A 27,621-nucleotide genomic window follows, 5' to 3' on the forward strand; every position below is an offset into this window, starting at 1 on the left:
TTATTAGGGGGCTGGAGCACGTGATTTATGAGGAGAAGCTGAGGGAACTGGGATTATTTAGTCTGCAGAAGAGAATGAGGGGAGGATTTGATAGCTGCTTTCAACTACCTGCAAGGGGGTTCCAAAGAGGATGGATCTAGACTGTTCTCAGTGGTGGCAGATGACAGAATGAGGAGTAATGGTCTCAAATTGCAGTGCGGGAGGTTTAGGCTGGATATTAGGAAAAACTTTTTCCCTAGGAGGGTGGTGAAGCATGGGAATGGGTTACCTAGGGAGGTGGTGGAATCTCCTTCCTTAGAGGTTTTTAAGGTCAGGCTTGACAGAGCCCTGGCTGGGATGATTTAGTTGGGGATTGGTCCTGCTTTGAGCAGGGGGTTGGACTAGATGACCTGCTGATGTCCCTTCCAACCCTGATATTCTATGATTCTATGAATGGAAAAAGTGTTATCACCATATGATGAGACTATATCATCTGTTTTTCCCAAAATAAAGAACAGGAATATTTATTGAACAACTCTGCATTTTCTGTATTATTATTTATAAATCTACCATTTCCATGGACCAATACCATTGCCAGGATTATTTTTGTACGTAAACTATTTAAAAAACTCTTTTAGTATTGTTCTGCTCAGTGTTCCAAAAACTAGCTGATTTTGGAGACTAAGTCTTGTTGAATGTCAATATGATTTAGGCTCCTAAATCACTTTTGAAGCTCAGAGTTAGGCTCCTAAGGCAGTTAAATGCATTAATTGCCTTGGGAAAGCCACAATTTCTCTGTGGCTCAATTTGCCCATCTATATAATAGATATAAATAATACCAATCTACTTTACAGGAATGTTGTACGAGTGAATCAGTTACGACCTTTCTGAGGCAATGCCTAAATACATTTAAAAATCTGGGCTTTAAGGCATCGTATACCTTTAGGAACATTTTTAAATGCCCTGGACTTAAATGGGAGTGAAGCACACCTTTATGTAATCTGCAGAATAGGGATGGGTTTAAGCATGTGCTTAAATGTTCTGCTGAATTGGGGCCATAAATTAAATAGTAGAGGTTTGTTTTACTGAAGGTTGATTTTGAGAAGTTTGTAGCCAAAAGAAATGAAAAATCTCATTCTGCGTGTGGAAGTTTATACTCAGAAAAATGCTGTGCCTCCAGGTTCCACGTCAAGCAAGATCATATACTGGTAACTTCACCAAAGAGAAATTGTATCACCGCACCAGAAAATGATAAAACATCCACCCTGTGGAAGAGTTCACCTTCAACAGTGTTCACAGACTGAACCAAGAAAAAAAAAACATTAATAGCAGGGGGAAATCCAAACCCCTTGTCTGAAAGGAAACAGCACCCTCTGCCAGTCTCAGTGCTGAGAAAACACCTCAGACATTCTCACAGTGGGCAGTGAAGCAAAAAAGAGATGTAGTACCTTCTAGCTTAAAATATACAGTGCTAGATAGAAAGGAAATGGAATATAGGTTGTGTGCAAATATCAACGTTGAACAGTTGATAGGAAATTATAGGATTGCACTAAACTATGCACAAAATAATAAACTATATTGGTTCTAAAAATTCGTGAAGAGAATTATATCGATGATGTTCAAAATATAATGTACCAGCAGATCCTTTAGACACAAGCCGTACAATTATTCGCCTTCATATGACCTTAACAAGATTCCTCTTTTCTGGACTCTTTTTTGCCTATTTTTTCAGACGATGAAAGGGGAAAGTGAAAAGGGTTGGGAAAAGCAGCAAAATGGTGTATATCAAAAATAATCAAAACTAGAAATAAAATTGTATTAATAAGTATTTGTAAATAATTAATCAGCAATCCTTCGCACAGCCCACAGCCAAACTACATAGCGTCTGAAACAGACAACAGATAAACCTCTGTGGTAATTACTAACTAAAATTGGTCTTGAGGTTTGTTGATTTAACTGTAACTGCAATGTAATTCTACAATGAATTTTGTTTATTATTTTTCCACATTTATCTTTGACATGTCACTTTTTGTTATGCAGGATGACTTGTGACTGTATAACTTTTGGGTACAGGTGGTTGAGATTTCCTGGTGGGAAATTGTAATGCCAATGCCAAATGCATTAACTCTTATGCAGGAACTCATGTGTCACTTGGCACCGAGGGGTTAATTTTTTATTTTTTTATGCACTACAAATCTCTACATGATATTGCACTTTCATGTTACCCATCTGGACACTTCAAAAATGCTATCAAAGCACAAGCATGAAGTAGAAACTAGTGGCCTGATTTTCAGTACTGGGCACCGACAACTCCCACTGAAGTTAAACAGGAGCTACAGATCCCTCAGATATCTTAAGGAACACTGAAGACAACACATAAGTAGTATCACTTATCACTGAAAGTCCTCACTTCCTCACTCTACACTCCTTAGCAAATCTAGCGAGTTTCTTATTGGAAACTGAAAAACATTTAACTACTCCTCTTCGAATGCCACAATATCAGAGTCTCGTATACAAGAAAACAAATGTTTGGGGGAAAATTAAATAAAACAATTTACTAATAAAAAACAGTTGCAGGACTCAGGTCTGAACAGAGATATGCATATATTCAACAGAAGTCCCATCTACATTTAAGGAAACAGCCATGATAAGTGCACCCATTTTTTAAACAGAGTCAGTTAAAATGGGTATTTTCTTAGAGGTCAGTTATGCGTTCCCACACTTAATTTATAAGAGTGGTGGTAGGAGAGAGATTGCTGTCTGCAGTACTACTGGCTCCAGAGAGTTTTGTCATGAAGGAACAGCTTTACATTATGCTTGGAACCTTGTACCTGGGGTTCTGTTAAATCAGCACATCCCCTGGTTCCCACTTTTCAGTACACTCGTCCTTGACAGAGGAGTGGTTGTAGATGCCTTCTGTAACTACACTCCCCTCACCAATGGACTTCCTGCAGGTGGGGGGTTGCTCTCAGGGTCTGTGATAGCAGAAGCCAATATGATCTTGGGCTAAAAATCCATCCCATTATCTATAAAAATCCAAACTTGACAGAGAATCTGGGTTATTGTCCTGTGCTGAAACTAAAATTTGCAGGTGTTGGACACATAATTACTACCAGTAATTATAAAAATAATTTACATGGGGCTCAGTGAAAAATGCATAGCTAGATCTGAGAAAAACTATTCTCCTACTTACTTTTTAAATGAAGAATAACACAGTAAATTAAGTCTAGTGTTTGAGAAATGTATAGTATGAAAAGAAGGAAAGGTTTATTATGAATTAGGGGAATGTTCTGTTTAAATTTTGTAGCTCTTATACATGATTTACACTAGAACTCCACCAATGTACAGTTTGGTAAGCCACAAACCAAAAATTAAAGCAGATTTCCAGGTCCACAGTTTACTGATGCACAGAACAGGGAGGTTCTCTTGGTACGTCAAGGCAGAATTAATATAGGTGTCATCACACTTCACAAGCCACTGAGAGAGTGCCAGGGTCAGCTGTGGCCCTGCCTCAAGAATTCACATGACAGTAGTTGATTGTCTCCTCTGAGATCTCCCTGCTCAGCTGGAGCAGGGCCATATTATTGCTGCTGGAGTGGCTCTGTTGGGGCTGAAGGAGTGATGAGAAACTGGTAGCTCATTCTGAGTGACATATAGAGGTGTTCTAGCTCCCCTACAGAGCCAATGATTCTTGATGAGCCTCAGGTGCCTCTGTGTCCTCTTAGCATTGAGCCCAGCTGCAAGAGCAATTAAGGATGGCTACCACTACTATTTTGTTGCTATCCCCCCATCTCCATCCCCTCTGCCTGACCTTCCAATTAGCTGCATAATGGGGTGCATGTGTTTTGATAACCACCTGAGTGTTTAATAGTCTCATCGTTTAGATGTTCTATACCATAGTGCAGTGCTTACAGAACTTAGAGAATGGGTTTGGAACTCCTAGATTTTCTTCCTGGCTCTATAACTCACTTTTCTAGGGAAAGTCACTATTTCTCTGTGGCTCAATTTGCCCCTCTAAAAAAACAGGTATAATTACATTGACCAACTTTACAGGAATGTTGTGAGATTTAATCAGCTAGGACCCGATTCTGTACTTCCTTGTGGAGATGAAACACCCTTTGAAGTCAACATAAATTTGCTTGGGTAAGAAACGCAGTCTCAGGCCCTGGTAAGAGATTAAGGGCCTTATCCAAAGCCCAATGGAGTCAGTGGATATACTCCTATTGACTTCAGTGGGAACTGGATCAGACCCAAATAGGAGGCTATGTTTGTTTATTTATTGGAAAGGACAGAGGTGATACAGCATCCATGGCTGGAAGGTCAAAATTCAGTTAGAAAACATAAGATGGGAAGAATTTTTTAAAGAAAAAACTCAAAACTTACTGTTATCCACAGGTTATCAAGCAATTCATTAGCTGTGATTCGGTGGGCAGGATCTACTCTCAGAAGTAGCTGCAGTACATGTTTAGCTATAAAAAGACACTTTGATAAATCTAATTTCTGTTAATTATAACAAACCCAACACATCTCCCAAATGTCTGTGAGTGCTTTAATTCAGCAGAGAATATTTTACTTATAATGAGATGAAGTTAGTTCATGAAATCATTTAAGTGAATTTTTTTCTTAGACTCAATTTTACTTTTATGAGAAAATTACTTAAGGAGGTCCAAAATACTGTAATTGTTTGCTGAGTTCATTGTTGTATTATTGGTGTTTGTTTTATCAGACAGTTGAGTACTTACCAGCCTCACTAACTGTTTGCCAAATTGGATTATTAAAGTGCAGTTCTCCTTTCTTTATTAGTTCAAAAAGGTTTTCTTCTGAGCTTGCTATAAAGGGTGGGTCACCACATAATCTACAATAAAAGTAAGGTCAATTAATAGATTCTTACCATTTTCCACTCATGGAATAACAGGTACACAAAATAAAACAGACCCGTATGACTGGAGAAGGTTCAGAAAGGATCTATAAGAATATTTCAAGATCTGAAAAATATACTTTACTAGGAGAGATTAAGGGGCTTATCAAAAAGCAGGTTTAAGAGGTAACTTAATTACAGTCTCAGTCACAACCCACAAAGGGAGAAGATGACTAATATCTCACAGATTTTTAATCTGGCAGACAAAGGTGTAACAAAATCCAATGGTTGGAAGCTGAAGTTAGAAAAATTCAAACTGGAAATAAGGTGCAAATTTTTAACAATGATAATAAACTATTGAAATAATTGACCAAGACATGTTTGGTTCTCTGTGAGTTGAAGTCTTTAAATCAGGACTGGATGTTTTTCTAAGAGATATGCTCTTGTTCAACCACAAGTCACTGGGCTCAATTTAGGAATTATTGTTCTGTGGTCTATGTTATGCAGGTGGTCGGACTAGATGATTATCATGGTGCCTTCAGACCTTTAAACCTAATAAATTATTTTGCATGGGGTTGTTCAAACAGAGGTAAACACAGTTTCAGCCCGCAAAATGCACGAGTCAGAAAGAGCCTAGTTCAGTTCTCAGAGCCCAGGCTGAGTTTGTGGCACTAGTAGTTAGAACATTTTTTTAAATCTGTAAATTGAAAAAAAATTGACATAAGTCATTGAGAGAGAAAGATGGAAACTCAAGATATCCTTTGAGCAAAGTCAATTTTCAGGAAAGAACTGCACTATAGGAAATTAAGTAACTTTGATCTTTTTAAATTTGACATTTACTATATGTAGTCACATCTCAACACTTTATTGAGCTACATAATGTGGAAATTGCCTGATGTGGTATAATCTAAACTAATGTGTCAACAGAAAAGTGATTAAGAAAATAAATCTACAGAAGTGTCAGAAAAATATCTAGGAGATACATGTGTGCGCGCATGTGTGTAAATTATTTGCGAACACAGACATCCCTGGTATTTCTTGGTATCAAATAAATTATATAACAAATTTCTTGATAGTAGAGTAAGTACAGTATTAAAACAAATGACTGGACTACATGGTATTGGACTTCATGTCTGCCAATTCAGTTTACACTTAAAGGAAATAATACAATACAGCATTACTACATTTTTATCTTTTATATTAATTATATACGGACTAATGTGGAAAGAAACAAACAAATGAACACATTCAAAACAAAGCTGGGCAAATATTAAGAAAACATTTGTGCAAATATTAAATAAATGAACTTCCTTTGCCTATGTTCTTGACCCTTTTGTGTTCGGTTTCTGTGAACATTCTAGTTTACCAAAAGGAATGTTCACAGAAACGCCAAATTCGAAGTGATCACAATATAATATTCCTGGAAAGTAAATTTTGGACTTGTAAATGCAAAGTATTTACCATGGAAACTACAGTCTACTGAATGATGATCAAATCAGAGAGCAGAAATATACGACCTATGTTTTGAATAAAAACTAATCACCAGAAATTAAATTTCAAATATTCATAACAAATTGCTTGTGAACAATCTACAGACAAAGACTTACATGGCAAATAATTTCAAATAGTGAATAAATTCTGCTCGTGGACTATTTGAAAACAGAAATAAAGCCTAAATTAATCAAATAAATTATTTGCCACAAATTAAGTTCTTAGCTCTACTCTCAAAACACAGAAATAGCTACGGAAAATGTAGTTGGCATCTCCTAGTGAAGGATGTCTGTCACTTTGTATCAAAGTATAAAATTTTTATCCTGGGATTTCTTTTACTTTTTTTTTAATTTTGTTAAGGTAAACATAAAATTAATATTTTAGCATTTTTTCCTCCCGTAAAGCTTTAATCTCAAAATCACTTTTAACAAAAACTACTCTGTTCTCTTTTATCCTTCATGGTTTTTTCCTCTCCCATCCCCGGCACTTATCCACATGGAACTCAATTTCAAGAAAAGAAAGAATTTTAAGCATGGCTTCATTTTAATCTATGATGCTATAAATACTGGACAGTGACAGGATTTGTGTACCCCATATCTGCCGTCAGCTATTGGTTAGTGCTATAAGCAATGTATACACTAGCCACGGGGCATGGACGAGGGAGGGAGGGCTAGATTTGCCTCCTTAGGTAAAAGCCTTACCTATAGGGTAACATGTTAGCTAGCTGTCTCTATTAGCACCCTCTGAACTGCTACAAAGCAGTGCTGATTGCACACAGGAAAGAAACTCTTTACCCCTACCCAGTACACAACAGAATTTAGGCATACACTTAGCCTACTGAGCAACAAGATTCCTTTATTCATCAATAAACTAACATACTTCTACATGTTAATGGACTCTCTTCATTGATTACTATTGTTTATGATTCTATCACTTCACATTAAAATAGAAACAAAATGGAAAGTTTAAAGTACACCTCAGCTTAAATTATATATAAAAATGCATTATGCTGGCATTGTCCCATTATGCAGAGACAGTCCTGTAAATTATCATTCATTAAAACTGAGTTCATGAGTCACCTTATGCCCCCCAGATAAGTAGAGATCAAGCCTCTCGTGGCAATAATACACTTGGTGTCAGGATGGAGCATGTCAAAGGGAGGCATTAATAGTAGCCTAGAAGGGTCATAGTTGTGATAGTGGCAGTAATGGTTGTAATAGCTTCTTTAAACCCATTAAGGGAAGACCAGAAACTTATGCCATGATGCTGAGGGCGAGGGAGGCGCCACTTGCAAAAACAGACTTAATAGAAGACTATCCTACCGCTTTCTCTAATACTATTTTCAAATTAAGCAATAAAAGAAGTGTGAAATGGATTCTATTAACTCACGTACAGTATGTTCAATCTTGTGCTGTCAACACAACTAGGTGTGAATTAATGCTACACTGTTCTAGCATTGCTGTGATTATAAAATGCTAATTTAAAAATATTTATATTGCTAATTAAGGAATAAGGTCAGAAGTTCTGAGCTGTGACTGTTAGCAACACAATTCACTGTTCCGAATTCTACAAGTTCTGAGCAGTGAATTGTGCTGATTGCAGACACAGCTCAGAATTCTTATTAGCCAATCAAATCACCCAATTTCTAATGCCCATTTTAAAATATATTCTATTGTACTGAGTTGTGCAACTATAACTACTGCCATACCAACATTAATACCATAAAACAGGACCATAAAACTGATGATGCATAAGCATAAAAAAGTTCACATAACACAATACACACTAGAAATAAAAATAAGAATACAGGTAATAAAACTACGATGAGGCCTTTGTTAGGCTGAGAAGAAAAACAAAGGTGGGTTAGTTGCAAAGTAAAAAAAACCAAAGACAGAGGAACCACTGCATGGAGAAAGAAAAACAAATCCCCAAAAGGGGGAAGGTATGAGAATATGAATTGTGTGTGTGTGCACATGCGCACAAAGGCTAGAACATAAAAGTATCAGATTGCACGCAAGAGTAGAAAAGTCTTGGCATAGAAAGCACACTAGTGGATCAAATAGAAGGAAGCAAGGCTCTAAACCATGAATACATTAAAACCATGAATTAGGGAGAAGGAAACTAAGAAGAGAAAGAGACCAAGAGAAAAATTAAGAATATGCAAATATTAAATCAAAAAGAGCATCTGTAAGCAATGTCACCTTTAATTTATGTAAGTCTCACTTTTCATTCTTTATAGACTGTATTATGCAAGGCACTCCTGTAAGTATTTTTGCTGTATCTTGTTTTTAATAATTGGGATATGCTTGTATGATTTTTCAGCTAATAACTAATTTTGACACATTTCTCTCTCTGAGAAATAACATCTCATAATTTGGTAACAATGAATGTACTGCTGTCTAGGCATGGTACTGCTGCTACATTATGAGAAGCTTTATTAAAGACATGCGTACAGTCCCTCCTACAACAGCATGCTTTGATAGCATCAAGGTAAATCACAAAGAGTCAAATCCAGCATCTTTTCAGACAGACATGTAAGGCCCAGAATGAAGTGGAATTTCTTCATTACTGCTACATGAGGACAGACAACCTGTGCAGAGAGACTCTGCAGCCATTGCACACCATAACTGCCTGCTAGCTACTATAAACTGGAGAAAAGGTGCTGCAGTGCAAAACAGCAGGGTGTGAAATGTAGAACGCTCTAATGTGTCATGCTCTAACTATCCCATGCAGACTGTGCTGATGCCAACTAAAAGGTATCTAGTTCGCATTGATGTAGTCACATTTCAGACAGGATTACGTTAACATGCATTAGGTATCTTTTAGTTCATGCCAGCAGGATCTACACAAGGCAGCTAGAGCATGACACATTCGAACATTCTACAATTCACACCCCTCTAGTCTGCACTGCAGCACCATTTAGACAAGCCCTGCGCCTTTCCCTGCACATTTCCCTGGGTATGCAGCTTTTTTCCTTGGGTTGTGCATTCCATTTGAGGATTTACCCTATAATTTGCAAGTCAATAGCCAATTCCCTCAGGCCAGCATGTTAAAAAGACAACACCTAAATCCTTAGTTTAATTTTTTAGAATGACAATGCAATGTTCTGTAATCAGATGTTATTTCAGGACTATAAACTGGTTCATAAACTAAATATGTATTCTTCAAAATCTGAGCATACTTTTAGCTCTCTTTTTGGGACATTCATTTGTAATATATTTCATATAGGTTATTATCTCAAAGATCTCCAGTCTAAAACCTCTTTGCATACAAGTTTACTTTTTATTTTAATGAAAATTCATAAGCAGTTTTATTATAAAGGGACAGTACATTTATACTGATTTTACAAACTACTTACAGCATGTACATAATGACGCCTATGCTCCAAACGTCACACTGTTGGCTATAGTCATGGGCACTGATAACTTCTGGGGCTACCAACCAAGCAGAAAAAATAATATTAATAATAGAAAAAATTATTTTTCAATGCTTAAACACAAAGCATGAAGAATGTGCTGATGTGGTGTAATTTATTCCCCCATGAAAAAAAGAACCAACAGCAGATGTTTAAATGAATAATGTACAGGCCTTAACAATTCATGTTGATGTGTCCTCACTTTTATCATTTAGCTTCTAACAGGATTGTGACATTGTGACATTAACTGTGTGACTAAATGTGGTATTGTTTTTCAAGTCGTAAATTGTTAAAACATTATTTATAAAACACTGATTTAACGTACAGCATGATACCACATAAATATTTTTCCTTTCTGAAAAGTGTAATATGCAAGAATATTCACTTTTTCTTCATAAAGCATAAGGGCTTTTGGTAGCACCTATTGTCTAACATATACTCTGTACAGTGTACAGAATTTTTAAAAATTAACAATCCTGAAAATAAAAATGTTTTTGAACACTCAAATAGGTTTATATCTTTATTTCTATGTGTACTAGATTACAAAATGCACACACTCATCTATTCACTAATCATTTTTATGTTGATACAGCCGTATGTTAAAAAAAAAATGCTGCTTTGGGGCCAAATTGGTGATGGTTTATCTGCTACATTATGGGACTGAAGGTCATGAGCTCACTGCAAGACTTGAAGTCCTCGTTCCCAGAATCAATGAAGATGACATGTTTTGCCCCAGAGAGAAAGAGAAAGCTAAATGCTTCATGGATCACTACCCCAACATACACAGCACTGGAGCAAATTGACAGTGGCTGTCTTAGTAGGTGTTCTCCCACCATCTCAACAAAGTCTGATTAACTATCTCAACCTCAATAACATTTTAACATACTATTTAACATTCTGTTTTCATTTAAAGTCTCCTTTTCAAAGCATTTGCCCCTTGCTTTGAAGATATCAAGCTACAGAATGTACTTTAAAATACTGTCATAATATCAAAACTGGTAGACAAAACGTTTAAAGAAGTAATTCCATTGTCGGTATTTGCCAAATTTATCAAAAGCTATAAATCAAACTATCATCTCATCCTTAAGATATTAGCTAACCTATTATATTTTAAGAATATTTTATACTAGCATTAATCTAATCTATTAAAAGAAGGGGAAAAGAGGGTTCCATTGTGAAGTGCGAGAGCTGGAGAATTCATACAGTTTCATGTCTCCAAAAGAAGAAAATATAGAGGACCAGATTCTTCGCTGGTGTAACTCCAATAAAGGCAATGAAATTACATCACCAGAGGATGTGGCCCAAAGCATTTTTAAGTGCCTAGCTTGTACTTGTTACACACGCTGACTAGGAAGAACAGCTATTTCTAGATTAGCTATAAAGGTTAGCTACTGATCACAAAGTAATTTCATCCTACACAGAACCTTCCTTTTAAAAAATATTTCGAGATACAGTACCATTTTTTTTGGAGGTTGACATGCCTGTGGGGCTAAATTTTTTATTCTTCATTATCTTTCCCAGAAGGAGGTCTGTTTTTACTTTGTTAAACAATTCATAGTCAGCTAGTCAATCTGTGAAACTCATTGCCTAAATGTATCATTGAGGCAAAGAGCTCAGTAGGATTTGAAACAGAATTAGATACTGGATGATGAGGACATCCATAATATACAAGATAAAAAAAAATGTTTAGAAGGTCATAAGACATCTACTAACTGATTTGGGAGGAGGAAGGGAGTTTTAACAAATTTGATCTATGGGCAGGTTACTCCATAATTACCAACTTCAATATTCGCTTCAACTTCTTCCGAAGCATCAGATACCAGTCACTGTCAGAGAAAGAACCACACATATGGCAGTTCCTATGTGAAGCAATATTAGGCCACATCTACATTAAAAAGGCAAGTCAAACCAGTTATAACACTCAGGGGTGTGAGCAATGTACACATTGGTGAACACAGTTATGTTGACCTAAGTCCCAGTGTAGACAGCGCTAAGTTGACAGAGAATTCTTCCGTTGACCTAGCTAGCGCCTCCTGGGGAGACAGATTAACTACAGCAACAGCAGAACCCTCCTCTACGTTGTAGTGAGTGTCGACAGTCAAGCGTTGCGGTGGTACAGCTTCAGTGTAGCAGCTGAAGTGTAGACATAGCCTCAGTGTTTAATCCCTCTGTACCTCTTTTTCCCTTTGCAAAGTTTAGGAAGACTAGGGTCTCCATGTCCTCCCATTTTATCTGAGGGAGGTTTGGGGGCGGGCAAGATGGTGATGTATGTGAAATTTGAGAAGCGCAAGTTTCCTGTTTCTAGTTAGGACCTTTAATTCTGAGCATGCCGAAGGCCTGAGTAAGGGTTGGGATTCTGCTTTTTGGGAGGTGGGGAATGGGTCGAGGCCTCTTTCCCTTAGATCCACAGTGTGAGCTCTCGCTGCAAGACCTCAGACCTTTCTAGCCTGCTCTCCGGCTGACTGGAGAGAGGAAGGACATCTGAACAGTCATGTACTTTGTTAGTATCCAACAGCTGTGTTATCCTTGTTATACTGGGAGCAAAAATTCAACAAAATGCATTTCTAGTCTGTGTAATCCACTGCTACTGGAGAGGCCAAGAACTTAGTAGGATTAAAAAAAGTGAATTAAACAATATGGATACTGTGAACATCCACATTTACACAAGATAGGATACGAAGTTTATAAGGAATATAAAGTCTCATGCTTCAAGGACACAAAGTTGGTCACTATAACTGCAAGGGTTAGAAAGAAACTTCTCCACTATTATTATTATTATCCATTATAGTTACTTGCACCTCCCACTGAAGCATATGGTAAAGACTACTATCAGAGACAGGATATCAGACTAGACAGATCATTGGCCTGATCTGGTATGCCAATTCCTTTAAGGGAGGGGGAAGCTCCTGACAAAAGGAGCTTAGAAGTAGCACCTCTCCATGGCTATTTGTGAGCAAGAAAGAACACGGAGACTTATATTGCATTTCTTCATGTAATAAGAATAAAACAAACATTCATAAACTGTATGAAGTGCTGAACTTACCCATGTAGGTAGGAGTCCCACACGTAGACTGAAACATGCTTTCACTACCACCTGCTTTCTGTACAGCTAAACCAAAATCAGTCACCTACAGGAAACAACACAGTAATGAAACTATCCATACTGACATGAAGCTGAAGTTCTTCTGTCCAGCTTAGAATTTATTGTTTGTAGCAAAATGACTGTAGTCAGAGATAACGGAGTTTGACTGGACCTCTCTCAAATCATCCCACTCAATCTCCTACCTTAGGTAGGAAGGACTCTATCCAGGGATTTCCCTACACCTCCCCAATGGGGGTGCTTACCCCCCCTGAATTTCCCCAACACCTCCCTGCCACAGGTTTGTGAACTAGTTACATGCAGTTTTGCCAATTTAGCAATTGTTTGGAAATTTGAATTGAAACTGAAACATTAATACACACTTTAAAAGCATATAAAGTGTATCATAAAATACGTGTAACTGAAAAAAGTATAATAGATTTGAAAAGTATGAACATAGACTAGCTTCCTTATACAGCGGTTGTTTTTTATAACAATGTCAGTGCATTCATTTCAGTGATTGTTGGCCAACCTAATAATTTCAAATTATGATTTATAAGCAAAGTTTAAATGAGCTCTCCCTGACAGCTAGTGATGAGCTGGGTGCTGGGGGGAAAGGCTTCAGGACAAGAGTGTATTTACATTCACACCTAATCTACCTAGGTATCCAGCAAATAGAGCTGTGTTGCCCAAGTGATAGATTTTAGCTGGGGCTGGGTTACAAATCACTTGAATGCAGACGGTAAAGAAATGTTGTTATTCTTATTGTATGAGTAAAGGGCAGTAGAACTGTACTTACCCTGTGCTGACTGAGGGCATCAAGAAAGAGGGTGGGGACAGGTGTTTTGCTTGATGGTCTGCCTGAGCCTCAAGTAGTATTTGACCTGCCCCTCTCCCCTATTTAAAGACAACGCTGATTAGGCTCCATAGACAGTCTTTGGTCTGTTAAGTGACCACTACAGCTGAAATCACTGATAATCAGGTCTAAGTGCGTAGACCTGCTGTGGGACAGTGTTTCTGTGGAAGAGAAGGCCCAGTCTGCACTAGCAGTGAGGTTCCCCCACTGAGAGCTCAGCTGAAATCCCTGAGAGCCAGGTGGAACCTCAAGAGACCAACTCGCAGAGGTCACAGTGGCAGGTGGCAGCAGAAGGTGACGGTGCAGGGCCACTGGCAACAGAGAGATGGAGTGAACGGTGGCACAACGAATAACAGTGGCCAGAGCGAACAGTGAGCAGCTGGAGGAACGAGCAAGGTGCCTTCTTGCCCCCCACCTGGGATGTGAACTCATGTGAAAGCAGCGCTGAACTCTGAGTCTCCTCTGACCAAGGACAACACCGGTGAATGTTAATGAGGCTGTTAGAATGCTGGAGACACAACACAGTTCATGCGAACAAACATGGCTGTGGCATCATACTTTCTATTTACGGAAGAGGTAACATACACTACAAACTGGAGGCCAATGTTAAGTGCATTGTCACTTGTTCATCTTGAAGTTGAACACCGGTTCCGAACAAGACCAGCAAATGCTCACTATCTTTCTGCAAGAAACTCAACTGACTGGTTAGACGCATGTGGTGCAACAGTGAAAGATTCAACAGTTGAAAAAGTGACGAACTCTCTCATCACATTCAAATAATTTGCATATATGGCTGATGAATGCACCAATGCAAATGGTCATCACGTATTAAGTAATTGTGTATGTTATCTTGATGTCAGTGGTAGGCCAGTAGATGCATTTCTAGATGTTCGAGTTATAGAAGACAGATTGGCTGCATCTGTGACAACCCACATCTTAGAAGAGTTAAATGCTTGTCAATGGGACCCCAAACAGATGGCTGCTTGTGCACTTGATGGAGCTGCAAACTTCTCTGGAAGACATGGTGGAGCACAAGCTTTGCTCAGAGAAAAGTGTAACCCTAATCTCTCCTATACACAATGCAGAGGCCATCTACTCCAACTAGCGCTAGTACGAGCTGTAGACTCTTCAAAAAACATTTTAAAAGCTATAAGTTTAATGTCTTCATTATATTCTTTTTTCAGCAAGAGTCCAGAAAGACTGAATATCTTGGAAAATATAGAAGATACACTGAGATTGAAGTTCAAATTAGTCCAACCTGGGAAAACCCTCTGGCTTTCTCATGAGCGATCCTTGGCTGTTGTCTTAAAATTACTCCAGCCATTATTACTGGCTTTGGAAAGTATCTACCAAGATGGGATGGATCTAAGTAGTGAGGCTGGTGGATTACTTTTGCTACTACATACAGAGAAGACTATTGCCATTCTCTCTCTTGTAAGTCTACTGTTGAAACCACTTGGGTCATTAAACAATGCCATCCAGGCATCTGCTACAACAGTAGTAGATCTTTGTCCAGCAATAGAAGCTACATTTGGATCAGTCAGAGAGCTATCCATTGAAAAAGTACTGTAAGAAGCAAAGACTTCAGTCCAGAAGTTGACTAATGAAGGCATTTATATTGAATCCTTCAGTGAGGAGGACAAGAAGTGTTTGTTAAGACAACTGAAAAAGTACATAGACTTGATGCTTAAAAATCTACAACAGCGACTTCTACATTCTACTCAACCTCTACATAGCGATTACAGATCCCGGTCTTATAAAACACTGACAGTTGAGTGGAGTGAGGCACTACCAGCAATGGGGCTGCCACGTGCTCAGGACAGAATAGAGAGTTTGAACACAGAATGGAATATCATATGACGAATGAATGAAGATTTGACTTCAACTTCTTTTTTACCATCACTAGTGGCTCGACCTGATCTTTATGCTATGTTTCCTGGGCTGAAAGAAGTATGAATTCATCTCTTGCTACTCCCAGTCACAACAGCTACAGTTGAGCATTCTTTTTCATCATTGAATAGAATTTTGTGTTTTGAAAGAAGTCGCCCTCTGCCTGATCATGTGAATGAACTAATGAGCATATCAATTGAAGGAACAGAAATACTGGACACATGAGAAGCCACCAAAGATGAATGCATTGCATTCAAGAAGTTCATTAACAGAGTTGTGCAAAATTATAACAAGAAACCAAGAAGGATGTAGATGTAGTGCTTCACAGAAGGCTTGAGTAGCCAACTTTAATTTGTGTGATGATTTTAAAATCTAATAAAATGGTCATGAAACATTTTTCAGTTTTTACTATGGTGCCATACAGCCCACCTTCACCCTCATGGTCTCACCCCGCATCGGCCCTGATCCCCGCCCCATAAATTTGAACACACACCCTAATTTCAATTCCTGGGGAAAACACTGACTCTACCCCATTCCTTTCATACATGTCTGTTACTTTGTATCAAACACTGCTAATGTTTGTTCCATAACTACCTTGCTAGGCAACCTGTTCCACTATCTAAGCATAAGATATTTAAAAGGTTTTTCCTGATATTCAAGATAACCTTAGACCCAGAGGTCATCAAAAAAGAATATACCAAGGATAATGGGAAAATTCCTGTTAATCATTTTGCTTTCCTTGTTGATACGGTAGGCTGGGAGGCTCACCTAAAATCTACTACAGATAGTAGAGGCAATAATCAGATACAGTCCATCGTGGGGGTAAGTAGGGAGAGGGCCAGAAGTCAGGAAGGAAAGTCAAGAGAAGCAAAACCAAAATGTCTGGAAAATGAGAGAGCTGTTTATTAAGAATCACACAGAGTTTGGACTGCTGCAGAAAACAACTCCTTACTCTATCAGTGACTAGAGCATGCTCCCATGTGGGCCCACTCCTCGCAATGATTGCATGTTCCTTGCACAGCAGTAGGAAAGTTGAGAGGGAGCAAGCAGCAGCAGGGGAGAGGGGCTGTTGAAAGCATTATTCAGCTGCCTGAACCAGAGAAAAGAGGGTGAAGGCTCTTCGGCAGCTCTTCAGAAACAGTTGCTTGGCTGGTCAGCAGCTTGGGTCCACTGCACTCTGCTTTGCTTAACACATTCTGCACTGTACTCTATGTGATTGTGCCTACCTATTAAATCACTGGTGGCTCCCTTAACTTTACCGGCTGGCTCTTTAACAAAAAAACGGCAGGGGGTGGAAAAATAATTATTACAGGCAGTTCTGTGGGTAATGTTCTCCTGCTCTGATCCAGAGTGGGATCCCAGCACCTTCCTTGAACCAAGAAATGACAGATGCTGGAAAAATTGGTCTGGAAAAACCCCAAACACCTTTTTCATTAGTTAGTTAGTGTGACGTTATTGACATAAGCTGGGACCATATAGATCATTGTTGCAACCAAAATCCTGTAGTGGCACCAAAACTTGTATAAAGGGGGTGGAATGAGGTGTCTAAAACAAGGTTATGGTTTGCTGGTTATGATTAAGCTGTCTATATGTGTATCATTTTTATAGTTAAAGTTATGAATATTGGCTCTACACTGTCTGTATTTCAAACCTGTGCTATGCTTCTGGGGAACACTCCAGACAAGTTGGTGTCAGCTCTGCCTAGCCTGCTTGATGGCCCATTAAGGACCATCACCTATACAACTGATCCATTGCGAGAAGGCAGACTTGCCTTATGACTCAGCAAGGTGTGCAGGGACCTGCCTATGGACAGAACGCTGAGGTTTTTCAGTGCCATGTGATGGACAGCTTGTCTTTGAGACAAAGAAAGAAAGACCACATGGCAAGAGAATATAAAAAGCTGCTGCAGCTCCTCCATCTTGTCTTCAATCCTGCTTCTTACTTCTGGAGGAACTTTGCTACAAACTGAAGCTCTACACAAAGGACTGAGGACCCATCCCAGCTGCGGATGTACTTCCAGAGACTTGATTTGAACCTGCAGTTTATTCTATCACTGCTGCAAGCCTGAACCAAGAACTTTGCCATTACTGTATGTAATTGATTCCATTTAACCAATTCTAGCTCTCATCTATATTTCTTTCCTTTTATGAACAAACCTTTAGATTTTAGATTCTAAAGGATTGGCAACAGCGTGATTTGTGGGTAAGATCTGATTTGTATATTGACCTGGGTCTGGGGCTTGATCCTTTGGGATCGAGAGAACTTTTTTTCTTTTACTGGGTATTGGTTTTCATAACCATTTGTCCCCATAACAAATGGCACTGGTGAAGATACTGGGAAACTGGAGTGTCTAAGGGAATTGCTTGTGTGACTTGTGGTTAGCCAGCGGGGTGAGACCAAAGTCTGCTCTGTTTGGCTGGTTTGGTTTGCCTTAGAGGTGGGAAAAACCCCAGCCTTGGGCTGTAACTGCCCTGCTTTAAGCAATTTGTCCTGAATTGGCACTCTCAGTTGGGTCCCGCCAGAACCAGCATCATTACAGTTAGTTAGTTAGCTAGTGTTTAAAAACCAAATTAGAGGTTTATTCTATATGAAACTGATGAGTGTGAGTAGGTTTAAAAAAAAAAAAAGAAAAAGAAGCTGTTACCCACACTTTTAAAGATGGGCACTACATTAGCCTTTTTCCAGTTGTCTGGGACTTCCCCGGATCGCCATGAGTTTTCAAAGAAAATGGACAATGGCTCTGCAGTGCGTAAGGACCCCTAGATTGGGGCAGTGGCTGAACTCCATTCAGGCTCAAAAATCGTAAAACACCCCTGGGAATCCAGAGCATAAAGGCTTGGACTCCCCTCAGAGCAATGGGTGGCCAGGATGGGGCACTTGCTAGGATCCGTGAAAACAAGCACTTCCAAGATGAACTAAAATGCTGAATTTCTACTAGTTGATAGATGTAAAATGCCTGACAGTAAGCCCCCTATACAACTGTGATAGTTATACACAGGAACCCAAGGAGAGGTCATCACAAAAATAACCCAAGTGGGATAGGTGAGTATCAGAAAGGAAAACATCTGGTAACAAATTGTTTTTCATTCTGGATCCTGACCTCTCCCCTAATGGGAGACATTTGGGATATAGAGAAGAGTAGGGAAAATTACAGGGAGAAGGTATGTAGGACAGAAAGAAGGTTCTTTCTTCCCTAAAATTAGCAGTATTTATCTACTACAGGATCACCACCTGGAGCAACTGTCTGTCCAAGAATGAGACTGTGGAGAATTAAAGATAAAGCTCAAAGTGTTTTCTAAAGGATGAATGAACTAGTATCTGGATTGTGAAGGAAGAATCTTACATTATATGGGCTTCATGTGGAAAAGCCCATTAATTGGGGGACTGCATCACTCTGGCTGGTATCTTTACTTTCCTTTGCATCTCTTGTAGACAAAGATTCTAGGCCTCTAAAATTAATCTCTGAAGCCCTCTCATGCACTCATATCCATATAGGAATCTCCATGCAAGACTTTAAAAGATGCATGTAAAGATGCCTTGATGACTCTTGGCTCTGAATCACCTTAAATATTAGTGCTTGAATGTTGCTGAATCGCATAGGGAAGACAGGCTCTCCTTGTGTTTCTCTCAACCCCCAGATTGGCAATCTTCCAAGAGGGGATTAGAGAATTCTTCATATTACAAACTTGTTTATCCATAGCATGGAGAGACACTAAGTCTCTCGCGAGGTCCCTGGTGCTGACATTCGGTCAAGTATGCCATCAATGGATAAGTTCCTAGACTCAGTGGATAATATCACTGCCAGTTCTTTCATGGACACTCTCAGGGATGCAAACAGAATGAAAGGTAATGTTTTGTATTGGTATTGGTGACTGCCAGTGAGAAGGCCTGATGGTAATATGCAGACTAGTGCCTGCCAGTTCCACCAATATCAGTAGAATCCTTCAAGAGTCCGCTGCAATCCTGGAAGTTAAATTCTGAATTTCAACTTCTTCCATCAACTTGTTCAGCCTTTTGAGAACTCAGACAGACCAAACTCTTCCTGATCTTTTTCTTACTATATGGTATAGACTCCTGTGTACCTTGTGTCCTGAGGGACAGATTCATCTATCCCTAGTCCTAAAAGCTATTAAATGCCTTCAGAATGATCTGATGTTTTCCCTTTTTCTCCAAGGCTGTGTAAGAGCCCATATCTTCACAGCATACTACCCTATTCCCAGCGTTCATATGTCTGAAGTTGCCAGGACCCATATGCTTGAGAAGGAATATCCTGCCCTCTAGTGTTATTTCTGGATGGAGGCAAGTCCAGCTGCAGTTTGGAATGGAAGGAGGGATTGGTCCTGCTCCCGGGTCTGGCCTTTCTCCTGGTGTCCATGGCCCAAGTTTTACCCTGGGAAATTTTACCCAGCAGAGTCCCTCCTTTCATACTTTGTGGTGGACAGGAATTGAAAGGAGTTTCTACCCTTATACTCAGGGCTCCCCCTAAATCCAGGGGTGTGTGGGGCTCTGCCTTGTGCTGGCATATGCCATACACTGAGCAGCACCTATTCCTTCACCAAGAAGCATCTGTCTCCTGGCTGCTCCTGTAGGCCAGTGGTCTCCAAACTTTTTGGCTCGCGCACCCCAGGGTGAAGACCAGAAGACCTGCTGGAGACGCGCTGCCGACGGAAGAAGAACGGAAGACTTACCACAGGCGGGCCACCAGAGGGGAACACCAGCCGTGGACGTGCAGAGCTGCCGCCGAAGAAAAAAAAACGGCAGAGTGCCATCCGGCGGCACTCCTGCTGCAGTGCACCCCCTGGGATCATCTCGCACACCCCAGTTTGGAGACCACTGCTGTAGGCCTCCACATTCCTTCTGTAGCTGTTACTCCTCCGTCTAGTGCAGGGGTCTCAAAGTCCCGGTCCGTGGGCCATCTGCGGCCTGAGAACCTCCCCACTGCAGCCCGTGGAGGAGAGATGCAGGCAGACACACTGCCGGCAATGTCTGAGGCAGGCGCCGCAACCCCCCACCCCCTCGCAGCTCCCATTGGCTCGGGGAGAGACAGAGATACCATCACTAGTCGCCAGGCAGAGTCAGCCATGGAGGCAGCATCACTTTTCCCCCCACAATTAATATAAACAAATCAAAATACCGAACACAACTATCTGATGCACACCTCGCTGCAATCCTGAAGGTTTCAGCTGCTCAGTCAGTGAGGCCGAACATCAACAAACTGACAGAACTGAAGCGTTGCCAGGTGTCTGGCAAACACTGAAAACTCTCTGGCAGGTGAAGAGTTGTATACAGTTGTATGACAGTTTTATTATTTCTAAGAAATTCAAAATAAAAAATAGAATATAAACGTTTTCGTTTCTGAACACCATCTTCAGTGACATTATTGGGCCGCTGGGAGGATTTGAGGACTGGCATTGGCCCTAAGATAAATTGAGTTTGAGACCCCTGGTCTAGTGTCAAAGGAATAGTGAAGATTCAGGCAGACACCATTCCTCAAGGCTAGAGAGAGAGAAGTGAAGATCCCAGCATCCATACTCCCAAGTCTTGTAAGCTCCGGTGATGGGTAGGGGCAGAGTACAGATCACAGCAATTCTCCCACTTCAGGAAGTGGGCTGAAGGAAGCATGTAAAAATCTCAGGAGAGCAGCAGGAACAGGAGCAACAGCATAAGGGTTCCACAAAAAGATGATGGGGCTGACAGCAGCTGTAACTGATTTTGTGGGGTGAGGGGCAATTCATTACTTTTGTGGGGGAAGAGGCAGCAATGGCAGTAATTGATTTTGAAGGGGATGAGAAAGAGAGAAAGAAAAGGGAGAGGAAGATTGCGATTGAGAGGACAAAGGGAAAATGAGGAGCAAGGTTTTCTATAAGCCATGTACTTGCATATACATAATGCCTGGAAAACAGGGGAGCTGTTCTCCCCTGGTCTCTGTGGCTCCCCTATCCTACAACCACTTCTACTGCCACTAACTATGAAAGGATCTCCACAGCTCAATCTCTCACTTTCTCCGTTGGTCTTCAGATTGTTCCATCAGACCTAGTCTACTATGAGGAGGACAAGGTAAACAGAGGGAAAGATCTCTGCAGATAGCCCCATTAAAAAATGGAGCCTAGCAAAACCTTAGTGCCCTGAGGGACAGAGGAGCGAGAGAGAAGGAGAAGAAAGATCTTGCGTGGTGCCATTCTAAACTGAGGTATAAAAGCAAGACTATCCTGGATAAGCCAGGAGGGCTGAATCACTGCTCTATTTGCATTGCTGGAGACAGAGAATTGGGCATAAGAACAGAATGGGTGTTCTGACTCATGACAAGTCTGAAGTGCCTCTGGTATTTGCAGGAAGAGAGGTGTAGCCCACATGTCCCACACTGGGGGAGAGATCAAGATCCAGAATTTTATGTTTCTCAGAATGAAAATAAGTTATGCAAAGTGGATTCCAAGGTACATGTAGGCTGGATTTTGCACCATGGAATTTTCCAAACGTTTTATAAAAGCATCAGTATTACACTGATATGAGATATAAGAACATAAGAACGGCCATACTGGGTCAGACCAAAGGTCCATCAAGCCCAGTATCCTGTCCTCTGACAGTGGCCAATGGCAGGTACCCCAAAGGGAATGAACAGACAGGTTACCATCAAGTGATCCTTGCCCTGTCACCCAATCCCAGCTTCTGGCAAACAGAGGCTAGGGACACCATTCCTGCCCATCCTGGCTAATAGCTATTGATGATATAGATAAATATATAGATAATATAGATAAAGCAGTATGTTCTATATAGATATATATGTCACGACATAGAACATACAACTTTATCTACTGGAGCAGATCAGCAATTCAACACTTCAATTCTACTAGGTTGTAATAACACACAGCAACTGCTATTAAAATGGAGGAACAACTAGTATATAACATATGATTTATTAGCCTTCAAGGACCCATTATTACAATTAAAATCTATAGATATAAGTACATGGTACATTAATGGTGTTTAGTTAGTATATATTTAGTAATATCCAACAAAGCCTAGAATGGTATATAATTTATATTTAAATCAAGGGCTTAGTCTAGATGTGATTTTTCTAAATTACTAACACATTTACATTAAATAGGCAATACACAATTTAAAAATTATAGCTTAGAATTCCTGCTAACTTAGTGTTACTAAGAGTTTGGAACTATCCTAAGGTAGATCTAGATTAATAAGGTATACTTTCTTTAAGGTTTGTTTCAACTGACCTAAAGGTACACCACTGATATCTGACCCCCCCCCCCCCCAAAAGTATCTTTCAGCAGTGGCACTTAGCTTCCAAAATGATTCATTTCAATAATATCTGCATTAAGCTGGGCAGGTTTCTTAGTGTTCTTAATAACACAATAGAGTGGCTCTATTCAAAAGCTACAAATAGGCATTACTAGGGGGCTGACTTTAATACCTGGGTACCTAACCATTGCTCAAAGCAAACAGTTGCTACAATTTCTAGTCTTACCTTTATATTTAATTTCATTTCATTTTCTTCATCAGTTTCACTGCTTTTAACTAAAATGTTTTCCAGTTTTAGATCTCTGTGAACAATATCTGTCAAGGAAGAGAACAATAACTAAAAATGTATTTATCACTTGTAGTCAAAGTATTCTGACCAATGTTTTTATCTTGTGAAAATTACTCATTCAAATGAGTTTCAGTTTCAATGCATTTAGCTTTCCATTACTGAAAACTTAAAAGGAAGGAGTATTTGCCCTTTGATCCAAGGAGTCTTATATGAAGATTCCAAATCTGGATCAAATTTGGATCCATCCTCCTGATGATCTGTAATAAGAAAAACAGTTTGCATTGCTCTGTGTTATACAATAGCAGACCTGTGAACATCTTATAGAAAAAACTAGTGGATTATAGATTTACAAAATGTGCATATATTTTCATAAGTCTAGTCTCATCTCATATCCAACAGACCAAAGGGGATGGGATTGTAGATTTCTTTATTTCCCTTTCTCTGCCCACCAAAAATAGAGAGAAGACCAAAGCCATACTTGCTTTGAAGAAGGGGCCATTCCACAGAGAAGGAATCATATGTCTGGGTGGGAGAAAAAGAGGAGCTGCTAATTCCTCCAACTAATTCCAAAATATAGAGATGAATAAAATTTTCTGTGTTATTCAAATACAAATCTTCATACTCCTACAATATAGGGAAAAATAACTGGATACACTGAACTCTAGTTTTCTGGCTGAATTGGTTAACTCTGTCATGGGCTGTGGAGGATTTTAATGCTTCCCTGGAGTGAATTAAAATGCTGATGTTGACTGCATTCCACCAAGTGGAGGACAGATAATTAAGGAATATCTAGAGCACTACACGTCTGCTTCTTTCTCTCTGCTGTAATAGACTATTTACTTAGCTGCTGAAATAAGTTAATGCTGTAATGCAAAGTGGTTGAGACTTAAGAAGAAGAAATTCATGTTATTGTCAGATGGATGGTGCCGGAACAAATAAGTAAAAGGAAACGTTAATGGTTTAAATAGTGGGGGGAAGCACTAATGTAGGATGCTTCACTTCTAGGCCACAGGGACACCAGTACTCTAGGAAATAAATAACATATATAAACAGAGATCACTATTACTTTTAAACAAAAAACTGACATTCAGAGCCAATGAATAAATGCATAAAATGAACATCCTTGCCTTTTTTGTGAAGATACACTATTGCTGATGCAAGGCTCTGAATTATGTGCCTTGTCTCGTTCTCTGTAAATTGTCCTTTCCTGTGAAGAATTTCTTTAAGTTCTCCATCCTCGCACAGCTCCATTACAAGGAACATCCGCTAACATTAATAAAGAACCAAAATAGTGATTTTCTTGTATATATATATATATATACACACAACACAAGAAATATTGAATATTTTGAGTACTAAAACTCTCAAATTTTCAAGAACATGTACAACAAAAATAAAAAATAATATGGATTTTAATGATTGTTCTAAGAGTTTTTCATTCAAAGCATATTGTCAACTTCTTAAAAAAGAGAATCCTATAGAAGCATAGCTAAACCTAAAAAGACACAATAAGATATTCTTTAATGACTATGAATAAAGCTATAAATACATATTACATGAGCAACCTTTGACTAATTAAATAAAAGATAAAATATATCCTTACAGCTCATCGAAAGTGATCTGTGCCACTGTAATGGACATCATACAGTGGCATCATTACAGTGTCCTTGAGCTTTGTGCTGTCCAAAGCAGCAACAACCAACCCCCTTTCACAAACTGTGAAGTAAGTGACTAAAAAGTGACACTAAGCCCTGGTCTACACTAAGAGTTTAGGTAGAATTTAGCAGCGTTAAATCGATGTAAACCTGCACCCGTCCACATGATGAAGCCCTTTTTTTTGACTTAAAGGGCTCTTAAAATCGATTTCCTTAATCCACCTCTGACAAGTGGATTAGTGCTTAAATCGGCCTTGCCGGGTCGAATTTGGGGTACTGTGGACGCAATTAGAAGGCATTGGCCTCCGGGAGCTATCCCAGAGTGCTCTATTGTGACTGCTCTGGAAAGCACTCTCAACTTAGATGCACTGGCCAGGTAGACAGGAAAAGGCCCGCAAACTTTTGAATTTCAATTTCCTGTTTGCATGGTCACCTGCAGCTTGCCATGCTGGCCAGAGCTCATCAGCAGAGGTGACCATGCAGAGCTCATCAGCAGAGGTGACCATGATGGAGTCCCAGAATCGCAAAAGAGCTCCAGCATGGACCGAATGGGAGGTATGGGATCTGATCGCTGTATGGGGAGAGGAATCCGTGCTATCAGAACTCTGTTCCAGTTTTCGAAATGCTAAAACATTTGTCAAAATCTCCCAGGGCACGAAGGACAGAGGCCATAGCAGGGACCCGAAGCAATGCTGCGTGAAACTTAAGGAGCTGAGGCAAGCCTACCAGAAAACCAGAGAGGCAAACAGCCACTCCGGGTCAGAGCCCCAAATATGCCGCTTCTATGATGAGCTGCATGCCATTTGAGGGGATTCAGCCACCACTACCCCAGCTGTGTTGTTTGACTCCTTCAATGGAGATGGAGGCAACAAAGAAGCAGGTTTTGGGGACGAGGAAGATGATGATGATGAAGTTGTAATTAGCTCACAGCAAGCAAGCGGAGAAACCGGTTTTCCCGACAGCCAGGAACTGTTTCTCACCCTGGACCTGGAGGCAGTCCCCCCCGGACCCACCCAAGGCTGCCGCCCGGACCCGCCAGGTGGAGAAGGGACCTCTGGTGAGTGTACCTTTTAAAATAGTATACATGGCTTAAAAGCAAGTATGTTTAATGATTAATTTGCCCTGGCATTTGCAGCTCTCCTGGATGTACTCCCAAAGCCTTTGCAAAAGGTTTCTGGGGAGGGCAGCCTTATTCCACCCACCATGGTAGGACACTTTACCACACCAGGCCAGTAGCACGTACTCAGGAATCATTGTAGAACAAAGCATTGCAGTGTATGTTTGCTGGCATTCAAACAACATCCGTTCTTTATCTCTCTGTGTTATCCTCAGGAGAGTGATATCATTCATGGTCACCTGGTTGAAACAGGGTTCTTTTCTTAAGGGAACATGCAGAGGTGCCCGTTCCTGCTGGGCTCTTTGCCTGTGGCTGAACAGAAATGTTCCCCGCTGCTAGCCGGGGGGGTGAGGGGCTAGCCACGTGGTGGGGGGAGGCAAAATGTGACCTTGGAACGAAAGCACATGTGCTGTGTATGTAATGTTAACCGCAAGGTTTACCGTGAAAGAGTGTAACCACTGTTCTAGAAAATGTGTCTTTTTAAATACTACTGCCTCTTTTTTTTTCTCCACCAGCTGCATGTGTTTCAATGATCACAGGATCTTCTCCTTCCCAGAGGCTAGTGAAGATTGGAAGGTGAAAAAAACGCACTTGTGATGAAATGTTCTCTGAGCTCATGGTGTCCTCCCACACTGACATAGCACAGACGACTGCGTGGAGGCAGACAATGTCAGAGTGCAGGAAAGCACAATGTGACCGGGAGGAGAGGTGGCGGGCTGAAGAGAGGGCTGAAGCTCAAATGTGGCGACAGCGTGATGAGAGGAGGCAGGATTCAATGCTGAGGCTGCTGGAGAATCAAACCAATATGCTCCAGCATATGGTTGAGCTGCAGGAAAGGCAGCAGGAGCACAGACCGCCGCTACAGCCCCTGTGTAACCAACCGCCCTCCTCCCCAAGTTCCATAGCCTCCTCACCCAGACGCCCAAGAACGCGGTGGGGGGGCCTCCGGCCACCCGGCCACTCCACCCCAGAGGATTGCCCAAAAAACAGAAGGCTGGCATTCAATAAGTTTTAAAGTTTTAAACTTTTAAAGTGCTGTGTGGCCTTGTCCTTCCCTCCTCCACCACCCCTCCCCGTGCTTCTCTCCTCCACCACCCCTCCTGGGCTACCTTGGTAGTTATCCCTCTATTGGTGTGATGAATGAATAAAGAATGCATGAATGTGAAGCAACAATGACTTTATTGCCTCTGCAAGCGGTGATCGAAGGGAGGAGGGGAGGGTGGTTAGCTTACAGGGAAGTAGAGTGAACCAAGGGGTGGTGGATTTCATCATGGAGAAAAAAACAGAACTTTCACACCGCAGCCTGTCCAGTCATGAAACTGGTTTTCAAAGCTTCTCTGATGCGCACCGCGCCCTCCTGTGCTCTTCTAACTGCCCTGGTGTCTGGCTGTGCGAAACCAGCAGCCAGGCAATTTGCCTCAACCTCCCACCCCGCCATAAATGTCTCCCCCTTACTCTCACAGATATTGTGGCACGCACAGCAAGCAGTAATAACAGTGGGAATATTGGTTTCGCTGAGGTCTAACCGAGTCAGTAAACTGCGCCAGCGCACTTTTAAACGTCCAAATGCACATTCTACCACCATTCTGCACTTGCTCAGCCTGTAGTTGAACAGCTCCTGACTACTGTCCAGGCTGCCTGTGTATGGCTTCATGAGCCATGGCATTAAGGGGTAGGCTGGGTCCCCAAGGATACATATAGGCATTTCAACGTCCCCAACGGTTATTTTCTGGTC

The 27,621-nt window shown here is 40.5% G+C and overlaps 1 protein-coding gene across 14 annotated transcripts in view; it reads right to left on the minus strand.

Moving 5' to 3' along the window:
• STK33 (serine/threonine kinase 33) overlaps positions 1-27,621 on the minus strand; it is a 94,410-nt gene that overhangs the window by 10,677 nt on the left and 56,112 nt on the right. For all 14 annotated transcript variants that reach the window (XM_043549355.1, XM_007057104.3, XM_043549356.1 and 11 more), the window contains 6 exons: positions 24,242-24,380; positions 23,052-23,140; positions 12,787-12,871; positions 9,687-9,762; positions 4,722-4,834; positions 4,363-4,448 (listed from right to left, as the gene is read on the minus strand). In XM_043549355.1, the coding sequence (XP_043405290.1) occupies positions 4,363-4,448; positions 4,722-4,834; positions 9,687-9,762; positions 12,787-12,871; positions 23,052-23,140; positions 24,242-24,380 (588 nt within the window). The remainder of the gene's footprint in view (positions 1-4,362; positions 4,449-4,721; positions 4,835-9,686; positions 9,763-12,786; positions 12,872-23,051; positions 23,141-24,241; positions 24,381-27,621) is intronic.

This window comes from Chelonia mydas, chromosome 6 (assembly GCF_015237465.2).
Source record: "Chelonia mydas isolate rCheMyd1 chromosome 6, rCheMyd1.pri.v2, whole genome shotgun sequence".
NCBI lineage: Eukaryota > Metazoa > Chordata > Testudines > Cheloniidae > Chelonia > Chelonia mydas.